This window comes from Gallinula chloropus (genome assembly GCF_964237585.1).
Source record: "Gallinula chloropus genome assembly, chromosome: 3".
NCBI lineage: Eukaryota > Metazoa > Chordata > Aves > Gruiformes > Rallidae > Gallinula > Gallinula chloropus.
In genome coordinates, this window is record NC_140087.1 from 27480947 (window position 1) to 27493399 (window position 12453).

At 46.3% G+C, this 12453-nt stretch overlaps 1 protein-coding gene across 1 annotated transcript in view; it reads right to left on the bottom strand.

The window, feature by feature from the left end:
* Positions 1–8486: 8486 nt before the first annotated feature.
* The window catches only part of TAGAP (T cell activation RhoGTPase activating protein), a gene marked incomplete at both ends in the record, with an annotated part of 51704 nt that continues 47737 nt past the window's right edge, over positions 8487–12453 (bottom strand). Inside the window, 5 exons of the mRNA XM_084261864.1 lie at positions 8487–9664; positions 9923–10040; positions 10614–10809; positions 11525–11634; positions 12104–12265. Of these exons, the coding sequence (XP_084117990.1) occupies positions 8487–9664; positions 9923–10040; positions 10614–10809; positions 11525–11634; positions 12104–12265 (1764 nt within the window). The remainder of the gene's footprint in view (positions 9665–9922; positions 10041–10613; positions 10810–11524; positions 11635–12103; positions 12266–12453) is intronic.

The following is a 12453-nucleotide window of genomic DNA, read 5'->3' on the forward strand; positions in this document are numbered from 1 at the left end:
AACACAGCCTCCTCTTAGACCCCCAGTCCTGAGTTCACGGGGTTGGGCAAGACTAGGAAATTCTAGTTCTGAAAGTTTTCATTTCTCTGTCACTAGTCAAAAACCAGATTTTATTATTCACAATTTCAAGCCAAAATTATCAATCCTGGTTTCCAATACCACTTCTCATCTTACTCTCAGCACAGTTTTCCCTAGATTCCCTTCCGTCCACGTCCCCCACAAGCTTCATTTTACAGCATGATGAGGCTGCTCTGACTTAAGAGCCAGTGACTGGAAAGAATTCTGGAGGAGTAAGAAAGCACCTTAGAGGTTGGAGCAGTACACACTTAAACTATCATTCATTAAACTGCTAATTGGAAAATCAGTTGTTGGTGACCTTTCTCTTTAAGCTGTTACTCCCTCTCCAGCTCCTATGCACCTCTCCCTTCCATGAACAAGGGTCTCCCTGTGCCCAGGAAGCTTTGCCTTACTTTCCATCTCCCTGTATCAAGAGTCATCGTGTTCAACTGTGCTAAACTTGCTGAGTAAGAAACAAGACTGATCTGCTTCTGTTGCCCCTTTACTGTAGCCTTGGTGTTTGACCATCGTGAAACAAACTGCCTTTTACCATATCCCTGGAAGGCAGAGCAGTATCATCTGCGCTTTATCAGAGTTAAACTGTCCAGTTCAAGAACTGCACTGGCAGAAGGCATATGGAAAAAGCAGACCCTGATGTTGAATAACCTAACTACAAGTCTTCAGTCTCTATCTCAAGACCATCCTCCCTGATCACCTATGGAGAGCTAGTGACTGCTCTGCCTTTTGGTGTCTGTAGCTCTGTGTGTGCATCTATATATTGTTTCATGTAATGTTACGTGCCCCACGGAGTACCGTGCTCTGCAGTGTTCTTGAATAATCCTGTGGTTACTTTCTCACCTGGTGACCCCGTGCTAAAGACAACTGGTTGGTGAACTGCAGGCAGTGCTGTCCAGCTGCCCTTGCTATGTGAAGTCATAGCTTTATGGTGGAGAGACAGAACTCACGACTGGAGTGGGGGAAAGGCGAGAGCAAAAACCTTTCTCCGTACACGGAGGAAGTAGAGAGGGCTATGCCCTATATATGATGGGATTGAGTTGCACGGCCAAGACCATGCAGCAAGCAGGTGGAAAAGCAGACAAATCTCTAATATTTACCATAAATGTTTTAAGAATGCAGTTTTTTAATTTTCGGTTTGGCCTGTATGAGAGTGAAGGTGCGAGGTTTGAATTTGAACTGTAGCAACTGCCAAGGAAGTTGATGAGAGGTTTCTGGGTCGTAACAAGGAAGAGTTTGAAACAACCGTTGGATTAGTTCTAGAAATAGCTGTTTTGCTAAAGAGCATGTTTTATTTCGAAAGTGTGAAACCCTTCAGAGAAGCCTTTTTGTAATATTGCCTAACAGAGGAAGCAGAGCTCAACGAAGTCAAACGGTGTTTGGGATATGTGAACAGAAAAGAAACAGAAAATAATCTATGGTTTCCTCTCCCCTTGTAGAAGCACATGAAGAATTTGGAATGGCCCTCGCTCAAAAGTGAGATTTAAATTGGAATATTTATCACAGCAAATGGAAAAGACTGGTTTGAAAAGTGATACATTCTGTAGAGGAAAGAAAAAAGATTAAACCATTAGCATTTCTGAGTAACAAGGAGGCATAAAAATAATTGTGCACCTGAGAACCATGGAGACTTGCATTTAGCAATGTACAGGAGAATCAGCTGTCCATAGAAGGATTGTATCACTTCTCCAACAGTGGCTGCCCTTTCCCATGGATTCTTTCTCTGTTTTATTGTCAGACGCTTTGTTTTAAAAGTTGCTTCCTCTTCTCAATTTTTAGCCTTCAGAAGCTCCTCTGAAGCTTTCTCTCTGTTCTGATGACACACGTGATAAGGACTGGCTGCTACAAAATTCAGAGAAAATGTGAGCAAGGTGGTTTTCCTTTTCCTGTAGTCAGAAACTGCCCTCGTAGAAACACATGATAGCGGCGTGGTCTAATCACCTGAATTTTGCAGCTAGATCCGATCAGTTACCGAGATTAAGTGCTTGCTGGGTCGGACAGCCAACTAAGCCAACTTCAACATGAGCTTGGTTAACTTCGTAGCTGAGTTTCCAAGTCAAAATGGTGAATGAGTTTCTGGGCTGCTTTCCACCTGAGACAGGCATATTCTGCCACACAGAGGGAATGTGTACCAAGAAAACAACTTTTCAGACCCACTCCGAGCTCTCCGTGCCCTCTGAGTCTGCAGAGCAATGGCTAAGCAGGCCCATGACTTGAACATGTCTTAGTAGGCAGGTGAAATGGCTCCTGCACAGATTATCGATGCCATGATTTATATTGACCTGAAATGTAGGGTTGCATGAATGACACTTGAAAACTTCCTCTCTTCATGAGAGATGGAAGAAATGAATAGATTGAAAAGAGGAAAGACAATGAAATTGTTACAGAGTTTTTTGGCAATGAGCCACTGGGGATTTTTCTCGGCCTTTTTTATGAAGAGGTTCCCTTTGCAGGAATCACATGGGAGGAAATGTTTCTGAACACATTCAGGTGGCAGAAGGATAAAATTTCCCGATGACTATAATCCCATCTTTCTCTAGGGAACTCTTGAGCTTTGAGGTCCTCGAAAAGCGGCACTGGAAATCTGTGGCTTCTTGACTTGAGATCTCTTCCCTTTACTGTAGGCTGTCATTCAGGATCCTGGGGTGACTACCTATATTTGTGATAGACAAATCCTGTAATCTCTTGGCTTCACTATGGCTGACAATTTTGGTTTCTGGGTAGGAGACTACATGGGTGTGATGGGAAGGTGAAACTGTCACTTGCAACGTATGGGTGAGAAATGAGTCAGGCCAAGGATAAGCAGTGCTGGTGTGGGGCTGCAGCAAACCACCTGCTCTCCTGCAATGAATCAGCTCCAAAACCAGAATGGGCAGTAGAGAAATAAGAACTCCCATTCCCAGACTAAAAATAACACAGATGGGACTTCTGTCTGCTTTTTCCTGTTGTAGGTTGACACATTTGATGGGAATATTACAAGACATAACGTTATGATAAATACAGTCTGTGTGGAACCCTTACAGTATGTAACCGACTTATGAAGCAGTAATTTCATCATTAGATTTTAATATTAGTATTAGCTTTTTAACATTAAAGTATAAATAGTCCAAGCAGGAATCCTGAAGCCATCCATTTTGGCTTTAGTGCTACAGGAAAATATAGAGAACTATTTCTAACCAAAAGGCTGAAGGGATACAATCCCACTACAAAAAATTTCCAAAGTTCTTGGCATCATTTTAGGTGTCAGAATTGTTGAGCCAAGTCTCCACACTGTAAAGAGATAGATGCCAAATACAAAGGTTGGGCTGTGACACTCCAAGTGACTGGTTAGTAGAAAGCTGATGGAATTCCTTCTGTTAATATTGTGCCACAGGTTGGTACCAGCAATCTGTGTTGCACCTTTTGCCCGGGGTATACAGATAGCAATCACAGGAGGCCAGCTGTTCTGTTCTGTGACTACATCCACTGAAGAGCTTTCCTGCCCTGTGTTCTGGCAGATAGTATAGAAAATGCCCACAATTCTCTTGCTCATCATTGTTAACCGGCTGGCAGATGTTCTTCCTGAGGTGTGAAGGCTTTGTGATCCCTTCAGTTTTCACAATACTCAGTAAAAGATGTCTTTCAGATACCAGCTTTAAAATGTCAGACAGGTGAGAAAGCTTCTTCCCCAAGACCTTGCACACAGAGGCAGCAAAAGCCAACGTACTGACATTGCCTTTTCTGAGAGATCATAGAATCATAGAATCATTAAGGTTTGAAAAGACCTCTGAGGTCATCTAGTCCAACCGTCCCCCTACCACCTATATTACTCACTAAACCATGTCTCTGAGTACTTCATCCAGACTTTCCTTGAACACCCTGAGGGACGGTGTCTCCACCACCTCCCTGGGCAAGCCAATCCAATGGGATCTGATAAATGTTTATAAATATCTGAAGTGTGGGAGACAAAGGGAAATAGCCAATGTATTTTCAGTGGTCTGTGGGGACAGGACAAGGGGCAATGGCCTCAAGTTGGAGCACAGGAAGTTCTGTGCCAATATGCAGAAGTACTTTTTCATGGTGAGGGTGACAGAGCCCTGGGACAGGCTGCCCAGGGAGATTGTGGAGTCTCCTCCTCTGGAGATATTCAAGACCCGTCTGGACACCTGTCTGTGCAATATGAGCTGGGGAGCTGCTTTGGCAGGGGGGTTGGACCCGATCGTCTCTGGAGGTCCTTTCCAACCCCTACAATTCTGTGATTCTAACAACTCTTTGTGAGCTCCAAATTTCCTTCCAAAGAAGCTGACAGCCCATAATTCCCCACAATAAGAAATGTACAGACACCTTGTTGAAATCCCATCAAGTCAAGAACCTGCATCAATGGAAGTTTTATCCGTAGTTACAGCTGTTAATCAAGGTCATGGCTGGACTTGATGAATTGTATATTTTCTCCTGTAGCTTGTAGAGGTATTTCCTTTTCATATTCCAATACCCTGCATATGCAGAGACTGAAACAAGGGGGGGCATCTGGGTGGGACTGGATAAGTGGATTTGGTGAGTTTTATTGCAATAACAACCAGTGCAGAAATGAGAAAAAATGTGGAAGAGTTGTAAGAGGAAACCTGAACCTGGCTGACTGGGAGAAGTGGGTCTGGGGATGGAGAGGACAGAAATGAAATTGGGATTCTGACAGCACGTCCTAGGGGATAGATTGAGTTTGATTCAATAAAAAGATAAATAATAGGATGAGGTGAGGAATGCAGGCTGGGAATGGGGAGGCAGGGAAAATGCAGCAGAACTGAGGAGTGGAGAAGAGGAAAGTCTGAGTCAGGGTTGTCTGTGGTGGGATGGAGGAGAAGAAGCCAAGCTCTGGAGAAAGAGAAGCAGGAAGCTCAATAATGCTTCCTTTGGAAGCTTCGAAACAGCCTATAATCCCACATTTTGCTGTTTCTCTGCTGTCAGTAAAAGTGTCAGCCCCGGTCAAAGTATCTGAATGTGGCATCTACATGTGAGGTGGGGGTCTAAGTTCCCATCACAGTCAGCAAAGATTTTAGGGAAAGATTCTAAACATCTAGACATCTAGACCTGCATCTGCTTTTGATGCCTTAGAAATCCCTCAAGGTGCCCTAAGATATGCAAATCCACCTACAGACACCTACTTTCAGGCAGCTGTGTCCAGCCTGCGCTCCACTCAGTCCCAGGAACCCAGGGAGATGCTCAAATGTGGACTGTGCAGAAGGTCAGACACAGGCTCACATAAATGCTTGCACACAGATAACTGAATATGTCTATGCCTGTGTGCACCTGAGTGCCAGCCCGAGTGTTTGTGAAACCTGCAGGCCTGGTGTTTCTCTCAGTCTTCACTAACATCTCACCATAAGGGTGATTACAACCTGCTTTCAATGTAAATTGCTGTCTTAATTCAAATGGCAGATAACAGGAGTTGGGAACTACCTGGTGCACAACACAGGGAAGGAAGGAGAACATGTTGTTCCATGAGGAACTCCTTTGTTCTTCTGCTGTCTCTTTCAAATCCTGGAAATTCAGACACAGCTGTACATCCCAAGCCTGGGTGCCCTGCTAGGCAAACTGTGCTGGGGGAGGCCAGAATTAAAACTTTCTCCTTTGCTGTGTACCAGTTTGGTTCCTCCCCAGAGCAGGTGCGTCCTGTGGGGAAGAGCAGAGTGCACCATGAGATTGAAAACAACAGCAGAATGCAAAGACTGGGTTCAGGCTGCACCAACAGCCCTAATTCCAGCATTGCCTTACAAAGCGATGGCTGGGATCTTCTGCTTTAGTATTGCTTTTCTCCCTCTTTCAGTCCTACAGGCCATCTATGTTTAGAATGCTTTCATGACATATAACTAGAAAATGGGATGCAATGCTGATGAGGGAGGAAGTACCTGTGGAGAATAGGAAGCTTCCTGTCATCATTCAGCTCTTGTGCCAAATCCAGCTCCAGCTGACCCAGCTATAAATGGGTGTTTGATCTTTCTGGCTGAGAAGCCATAGACAGCTCTGACAGAGGCACTTAGATGCAGCACTTCTTGGATATAGTTGCAGGGCCTTACTCTTGGAGGATAGTTGGCCTGGATACTTAAGTGCAGCATGGTGGGTTGGTAGTACAATAAAGCTGTTTTCTGAGCTGAAGGCAGGTAAGCCAGTGCTAAATCAACACTGCTTTCTCTGTCATTCTAGTCTTTTAAGGCATCTTAATTGCTTATATGGAAGAGAAATGCCTTGTGTGAAGGGGCATGAAAAAATGCTGAATGATTAGGCAAGTCTTAAGACATGGAGAAAAACAAAAATTATCTGTCACCGAGGGAGTAAATTGCTTTTGGGGTCTGTTTACATTCATATTTTGTTCAGTCATGGTGTTTCCTGGACTTGAAGAAATGCAAGAGCAAGGTGAGAGGGGCTGGGCCACTCTCTGATACATCTCCTTCACCTTACCCATCGCTTACTAACAATGTGTAGAGCTCCTCTCTCTTCCTTTTATTCTCCATCTATTGAAGTGCCTTAAAAGATCATCTATATGTTGTTTGAGTACATTTTGAAGTTCATGTTTTCTGTTCTGTGGCTTCCCACTGCACGTGGACTTATTTCTTCACACGTGTTCTGCCAAGAGGGCAAGACACTCATGTCTTTCTACGAAAGAAAGCTCTCATCCCCGCTTGATGCAGGACAAGAGGCAACAAACTAAACCATGGGGAATTCCATCTGCATGCAGGGAGACACTCTTCCCTGTGAGGGTAGTCAAACACAGGAACAGGTTGCCCAGAGATGTTGCAGAATCTCCATCCATGGAAAGATATGAAAGCTGTCTGAACACAGTCCTGGGCAGCCTGGACAGGAGGATCTCAAGCCATCCCTGTTCTGTGATTCTGTGAAATTCCAGAAAATGGCAAACACTATTTGAAGTTTGCAGCAGAGCCCTCTCATTCAGCTTGCTTGGTGGCAGAGTGCCACTGCCTAGGGAGCTGAGCAAGGTGGCATTTTTGCTGGTTGCAGCCTAACAGTATGGTCCTTCTCACATCGTTTCTCCTGTCAGGTCAGCTACTCTTCCCCTTTCTCCATGTCCTGTGAACACCTACACCTGGAAAACATCATGTCTGAGATCCTGGCATGCTATTTTCTACTCTGCTTCACTTTTGGAGCAGCATCATCTCTTTGCAGCTCCCTCCCCACCTCACTGTTAGCTGCTGTTAGATGGTAGTGTAACCCATTTCCCTGACAGGGCTTTCTTCCCAAAATCTAGCCTAAAGCCTCTCACAAGAATAGTTGTGGTAGTGCTGGTCAGCTACTTTCCTTCCCACTCCTTAGATATCCCATGTCATTCAAGTAGACCCACAGGAGCCCTGAAAGGGTACATGTAGGGCCTGGATGTTTTAAAGACAAACAATGGACAGTTTAGCATTCATGCAGAAAAATGTTTTATTGTAGTGAAGTTATACAGGAGAAAAACAAAAGTCTCCCTGCCCCTGGTTCAAGGCTGTGCTGAGCCATGGAAGGGGAGGCAAGTGCTAACCAAAACAAGTTCCTACATGTAAAAACACATTGCACTTCCAGTCACGTTCACAAGGTTGTAAGGACACCACCTGGTATTTTCTTTTTTCTTCCTTTTTTTTTCTTTTTGCAAATGAGCTGCAGCTTTAACTGTTTAAAGCTGGGATCCGTAATGTTTCCTTACAGGGGTTTTGTTGGGTAGGGGTGGAGGGTTCCCTCATAAAAGCAAACCTGAAGATAGACTTTCTGCTTAGCCTGTCCAGTTTATTTAGACTAAAAGCACCTCAGGTCACATGAGGTTTACTTAATACACTCCCATAATGACCTTCAGTGGGGCTTCAGTGGCTCTAAACCCAGGCTCAGTATACAACACTAATGCTTGTCACTGGTCACATCATTCTCTTCACCAGCAAGCAGGAAGAGGGAATGGCAGCAGGTACAGAGGGTTATGAAGTGGCCTTGATGACAGAACATCTCTTCTTCACTTGGGGTAACTGCCAGCTCACTTCTTAATGCAGAAAATCAGGAAAGCATTGCATCAGCCTGGCATACACATGTGAAAATTGGCATGGAGACTCTGACCATACAGAAAATAAAAGGAAGGTGGGACAAGGTTTGAGCCTGCCAACCTTTTAATTGTCCTTTCAGGGACACAAACACAACACTGTTCAACAACTACTAACTAGGCTTCCCACACAATGGGTTATGTGCAGTATATGCACTTACAATTTTACATAGTAACACACAGATCTTCCCTACCACCACCTCTTCTGGTGAAAGAATGAGACATGTCAAGGGGACAGACACTTCAGGAGAGCCTCAAGGGCTTAGTCCTGGTCTCTTGAAAACAAAATCTTACAAAGGATGAGGAAGATGTCTACTTTTTACAATATTTACATTGTAGAGTGTGAAAAGGAGGGACAGGCTTTTTAAACATAGGATTCCTTAGCATGCTGGATCTGGTCTAGCTCAAACACTGGCTGGCTGCACCTCCGAGCCAGGTACTCAAGTTTGTTCCTTTGACAGGACTCAGACATGGTTCTCAGTCGGTAGACTCCCGGGGTCACGGGTAAACTCACACGGGAGTTTATTCCCACTGTGATGCTGAGGTTTTCAGTTTCCAGGTCAGAATCCTTCGCTGCAGAAACTCTGCCAGTGGGTAGATCCCGTAGAGCTGTATGCACTGTGTCCTGTGCGCAGCTGCTGCATGGACGAGGCAGCAAAGCATCCTGGTTTGACACCTTTAATCTCATAGTTTGAACTGTGAGATTGTGGGAGGAAACATCAGTGACCAGGCAGTTTTTAGTAGCCTCTTCATAGGAGGGAGGGCTTCCAGGATTCCTCTGGTCTACCTCTCTGAACACTTCATCAGCTGACCTGAAGCGGGGTCTTTGCTGGTACACCGCAGGCAATGGCTTGTCATCATCAGGGCTGTCCTCCTGGACAACTCTGCAGGAGAACTGATCTTCTTTCTTTTTGAAACTGTCTCCCTGAAAAGCAAAGTTTCTTCCAGGCCCCCAGCTCTGGGTTTTTGTTAGTCTTTTCCTGCGGTTTGTAAAAGAGAAGGACAAGGAATGCTTTTTGATCAGAGAGACAGGCACACTGCAGTCTTCGGTGGCCTTGGTAGAAAAGGACTGGGGCCTATTTAAAAAGGTCTTTTTGGGACTAGTGGGCGAGACTACTGGGGAGCTGGTGAAGACTGAGCCATCAGAGCTCTCCAGGGAGCAACTGGAGGATGTTTTGGGCAGAGAGTCCATTGATAATTGTGAAGGTAAGATTGCAGGATGTTTCTCCAGTGTCTCCAAACCTAGCTGTTTCTCCTGAACAGGAAAATTGTCCTCACTTTTGTTTAGCTTCTGTTTTCTTATCCTGGCTTCAAGGCAGTTCTGGAAGGACAGGTCTGGCTCTGAGTACCTCCTGTCCATTGTGCTGATGTCATTTCCAAAATCTGTCAGTGAAGAAGCAGAGACATGTGCTGGATATCTTCTGCTCACACTAGTGCTCCTCACTTTGGGCTGCTCCATCTGAGAGGTACAGGGGCTGCCTTCAGCTTCAGGATCTGGGCTGTCATAGGCCGAGTCATTGTGATGAGCAGCACATAGGTGTTCTGTGGGGAGAAAGCACCTGTTAGTTTTCACTCACCATCTGAGGGTAAAAGGGAACTACATTTAAAGAGTAGTACTACATTTAAAGAGTAGTACTCCTGTACTACTACTCCTGTAGTACTACTACTCCTGTAGTAGAGTGGGGCAACAGTGTCTTGAACCCTCTGCCACTCTGTGTTTCCACAGATGTATTCCCATATCAAGTTAAAGAATTTGGTCCAGCAGCCCCCATTTATGACATCCCCAGTCTGTTCTCATACCTGTGGAGCTGTCTGTGTGCTCTGGTGACTCCTCAGCTGAGGCACAGACAGGCAAGGCGATGTTCTCCCCAAATATTTCTGAGCAGTTGTTTATGAGGAACTCCACCAACACTGTCACCTGCACACAGGAAAAAGTTTATATGAGTCAAAAGGGCTGGAAACATATGAAAGTGTCTTCCCTGCTCCTTCCTGCTGTCTTTGAATAAAGGCAGCACAGAGCAGGGTGGCTCCTGCCAAAATCATAGAGTCATAGAACACCAGTTTGAAAGGGACTTCAAGGATCACCTGGTACAACCTTTCTTGGCAAAAAATTCCCAGCTTAAAACCAGAGGGTGAGTCCACTCTGGAGGATGAGGCCTGATGCCACAGATTAACATGCTGCATACTAACATGCCCCGATACAACCCAAACGCCATCAGCCACAGCTTTGGCCTCACTGTGCAGAGGGCGCACAGCTGGCCATGCCCAGCATGTGCCCCTTGCTCTCTGTGTGCAAAGAATTCAGGAGCTGTGGTATGGAGTGAGGGACTGTGGGGCAGCTGCTGCCTGTCAGGTTGTGGGCACCTGAGCTGAGGAGCAGCCCTGATGACCATGGGTGCCGTTTTGTTCAGCTTTTGCAATGGCAGTGGGATCCCTACAGATGCCTCTGAGCTGCCCTGAAGCGGGTGACTGCTTGTTGAGCTCAACACACCTTGTCATTCATCTCCTTCTGCACTTCCAGCGGGAGCGTGTTGTCCGTTTCGGGGCTCAGCATGTTTGGGCCAACACAGATGGCCAGGTTGCTGGAGTCCATCCTGTTGGTCTCGGCATTTTGGCTGATGTGGTGGAGCAGAGACAGCAAGTGCTTGAGCAAGGCGAGGTTTGGTCTCGGCAGGCTGTCAGCCACCCTGCACAAACACAAACACAAACACAATGGGATGTTAATTCACAGAGTGGTGGCTGCAGCTGCTGTATTAGAGTGAGGTTCAGAGACACTCAGTCAGAAGACACTTCCTCCAGGAAGAGGCACGTGTGGACAGTTCTCCACTGCTCCACAGAAGTTCCATTCAGAAACCCCCAGTAGCAGCTGGGCGTGGGGTTAATTATAAGGTCCTGAATGACATGGGCTGGACTGGGAGGTGAGCATTAGAGCAGTCCATGTCCTTGAGTAGGGGAGATGGCATCAGGAGATGTCACTGGAGGCTTCCCAAAGGCACGTGAAAGCCTGTGGCTGTGCTGGGCCGCTCCAAAGCACTCCCAGCCAGCCTCCATGGTTGCTTTTTCTACAGAGCCAGACAGGGCTGTGGTCTCCATGTGCCTGACACCCGCGCCAGCGGATGTGAAGGCTCCTTGTCAGTACCTGCCCCACAGCACAGCAACTATATTGGCTGAGGCATGGAAGCCTCTCTCCTCCTCCTATGCAAGTGGTTTTGAGGGGCAATCTCAGATACCTGTGGGAAGGGCGGTTCTAGAGCCCCCTAACCAAAGCCCCTGGAATGAGAGCAGGCTGATAGAAGTGACAGGCCTCTAAGTGAGACTCAATTTTGGGAGACATCACTGGCCTCTACCAGCTGCTCCATCCCACTGGGGCTGACCGCGGAACTTCCTGGTTGCAACACTTACTCTTTCAGTTCTTCAATTTTTTCCTCCTTGCTTGGCTTCTCCAGAGCTTGCATCCACTTCTCATAGAGGTCGGCCGACAGCAGTTTGGAGGGAATATTTCGGAGGAAGTCCTGCAAGGCCAAGAGATTCACATGAGGCTTTGGACACTACCCCTGAGCACAGAGGGAAGACCACTGTGACATGGGCTTACCAGGAAGCATGCTGGCTTGAGCTACCTGACCGTCACACTGGTAGAGCAGTGGGGTCCACAAGAATATGCTGAGTACCCTTGCATTGGGGTATTAACAGGGCCCAGCTCTTAGCAGCTCCTCATTCACCCATAAATCCCAATTTTCCTCCCTGGGGAGGATACGGAGGAGGAGGACAAAGGAAGTTTCCTCTGGGCATGCAGGAAGTCAGTGGCACAACAAGAGGGACTGACAATTGGGTGGAAATGAAACTGCCAAACTTTCCTGAGCCTGAAATATTTAGCCTTGGCTTTACTGTGGCTTTAGTTTGGAGTCCCACCTAGATCGGCTCTGGGCACTGAAGCGGGCTTGTAGCGATGTTACCCCACCTCTGCAGGTCAGAGGAGCTCACCTTCAAGACCACTGCCAGCAGATGCACAGATTTGCTTTTCAAATCAACACTCCCGCCTTTGTTCAGGTCCTCTTTCAACTCCTTCCGTGCTCTCTCATTGGCAGCTTTTCTGAATATCCCTTCAGTGGAAGGTCCTTTCATATACAATATAGCTAGGAGATCCTACAGGGAAAAAAACAGACAGGAATGGGAGAATGGTTATTTGGTGTAAGAAAGGTCTTTTAGCAAGTGAACATTTCTTTAGAAACAGAAGAAAAGCTGTCTGGAGGTATACTGTGCTCTGATTATGTCAGCATCTAGTTCTTGATCCAAGTAGATTACATGAGCAATAACCTGGTTTTCCTGCAACC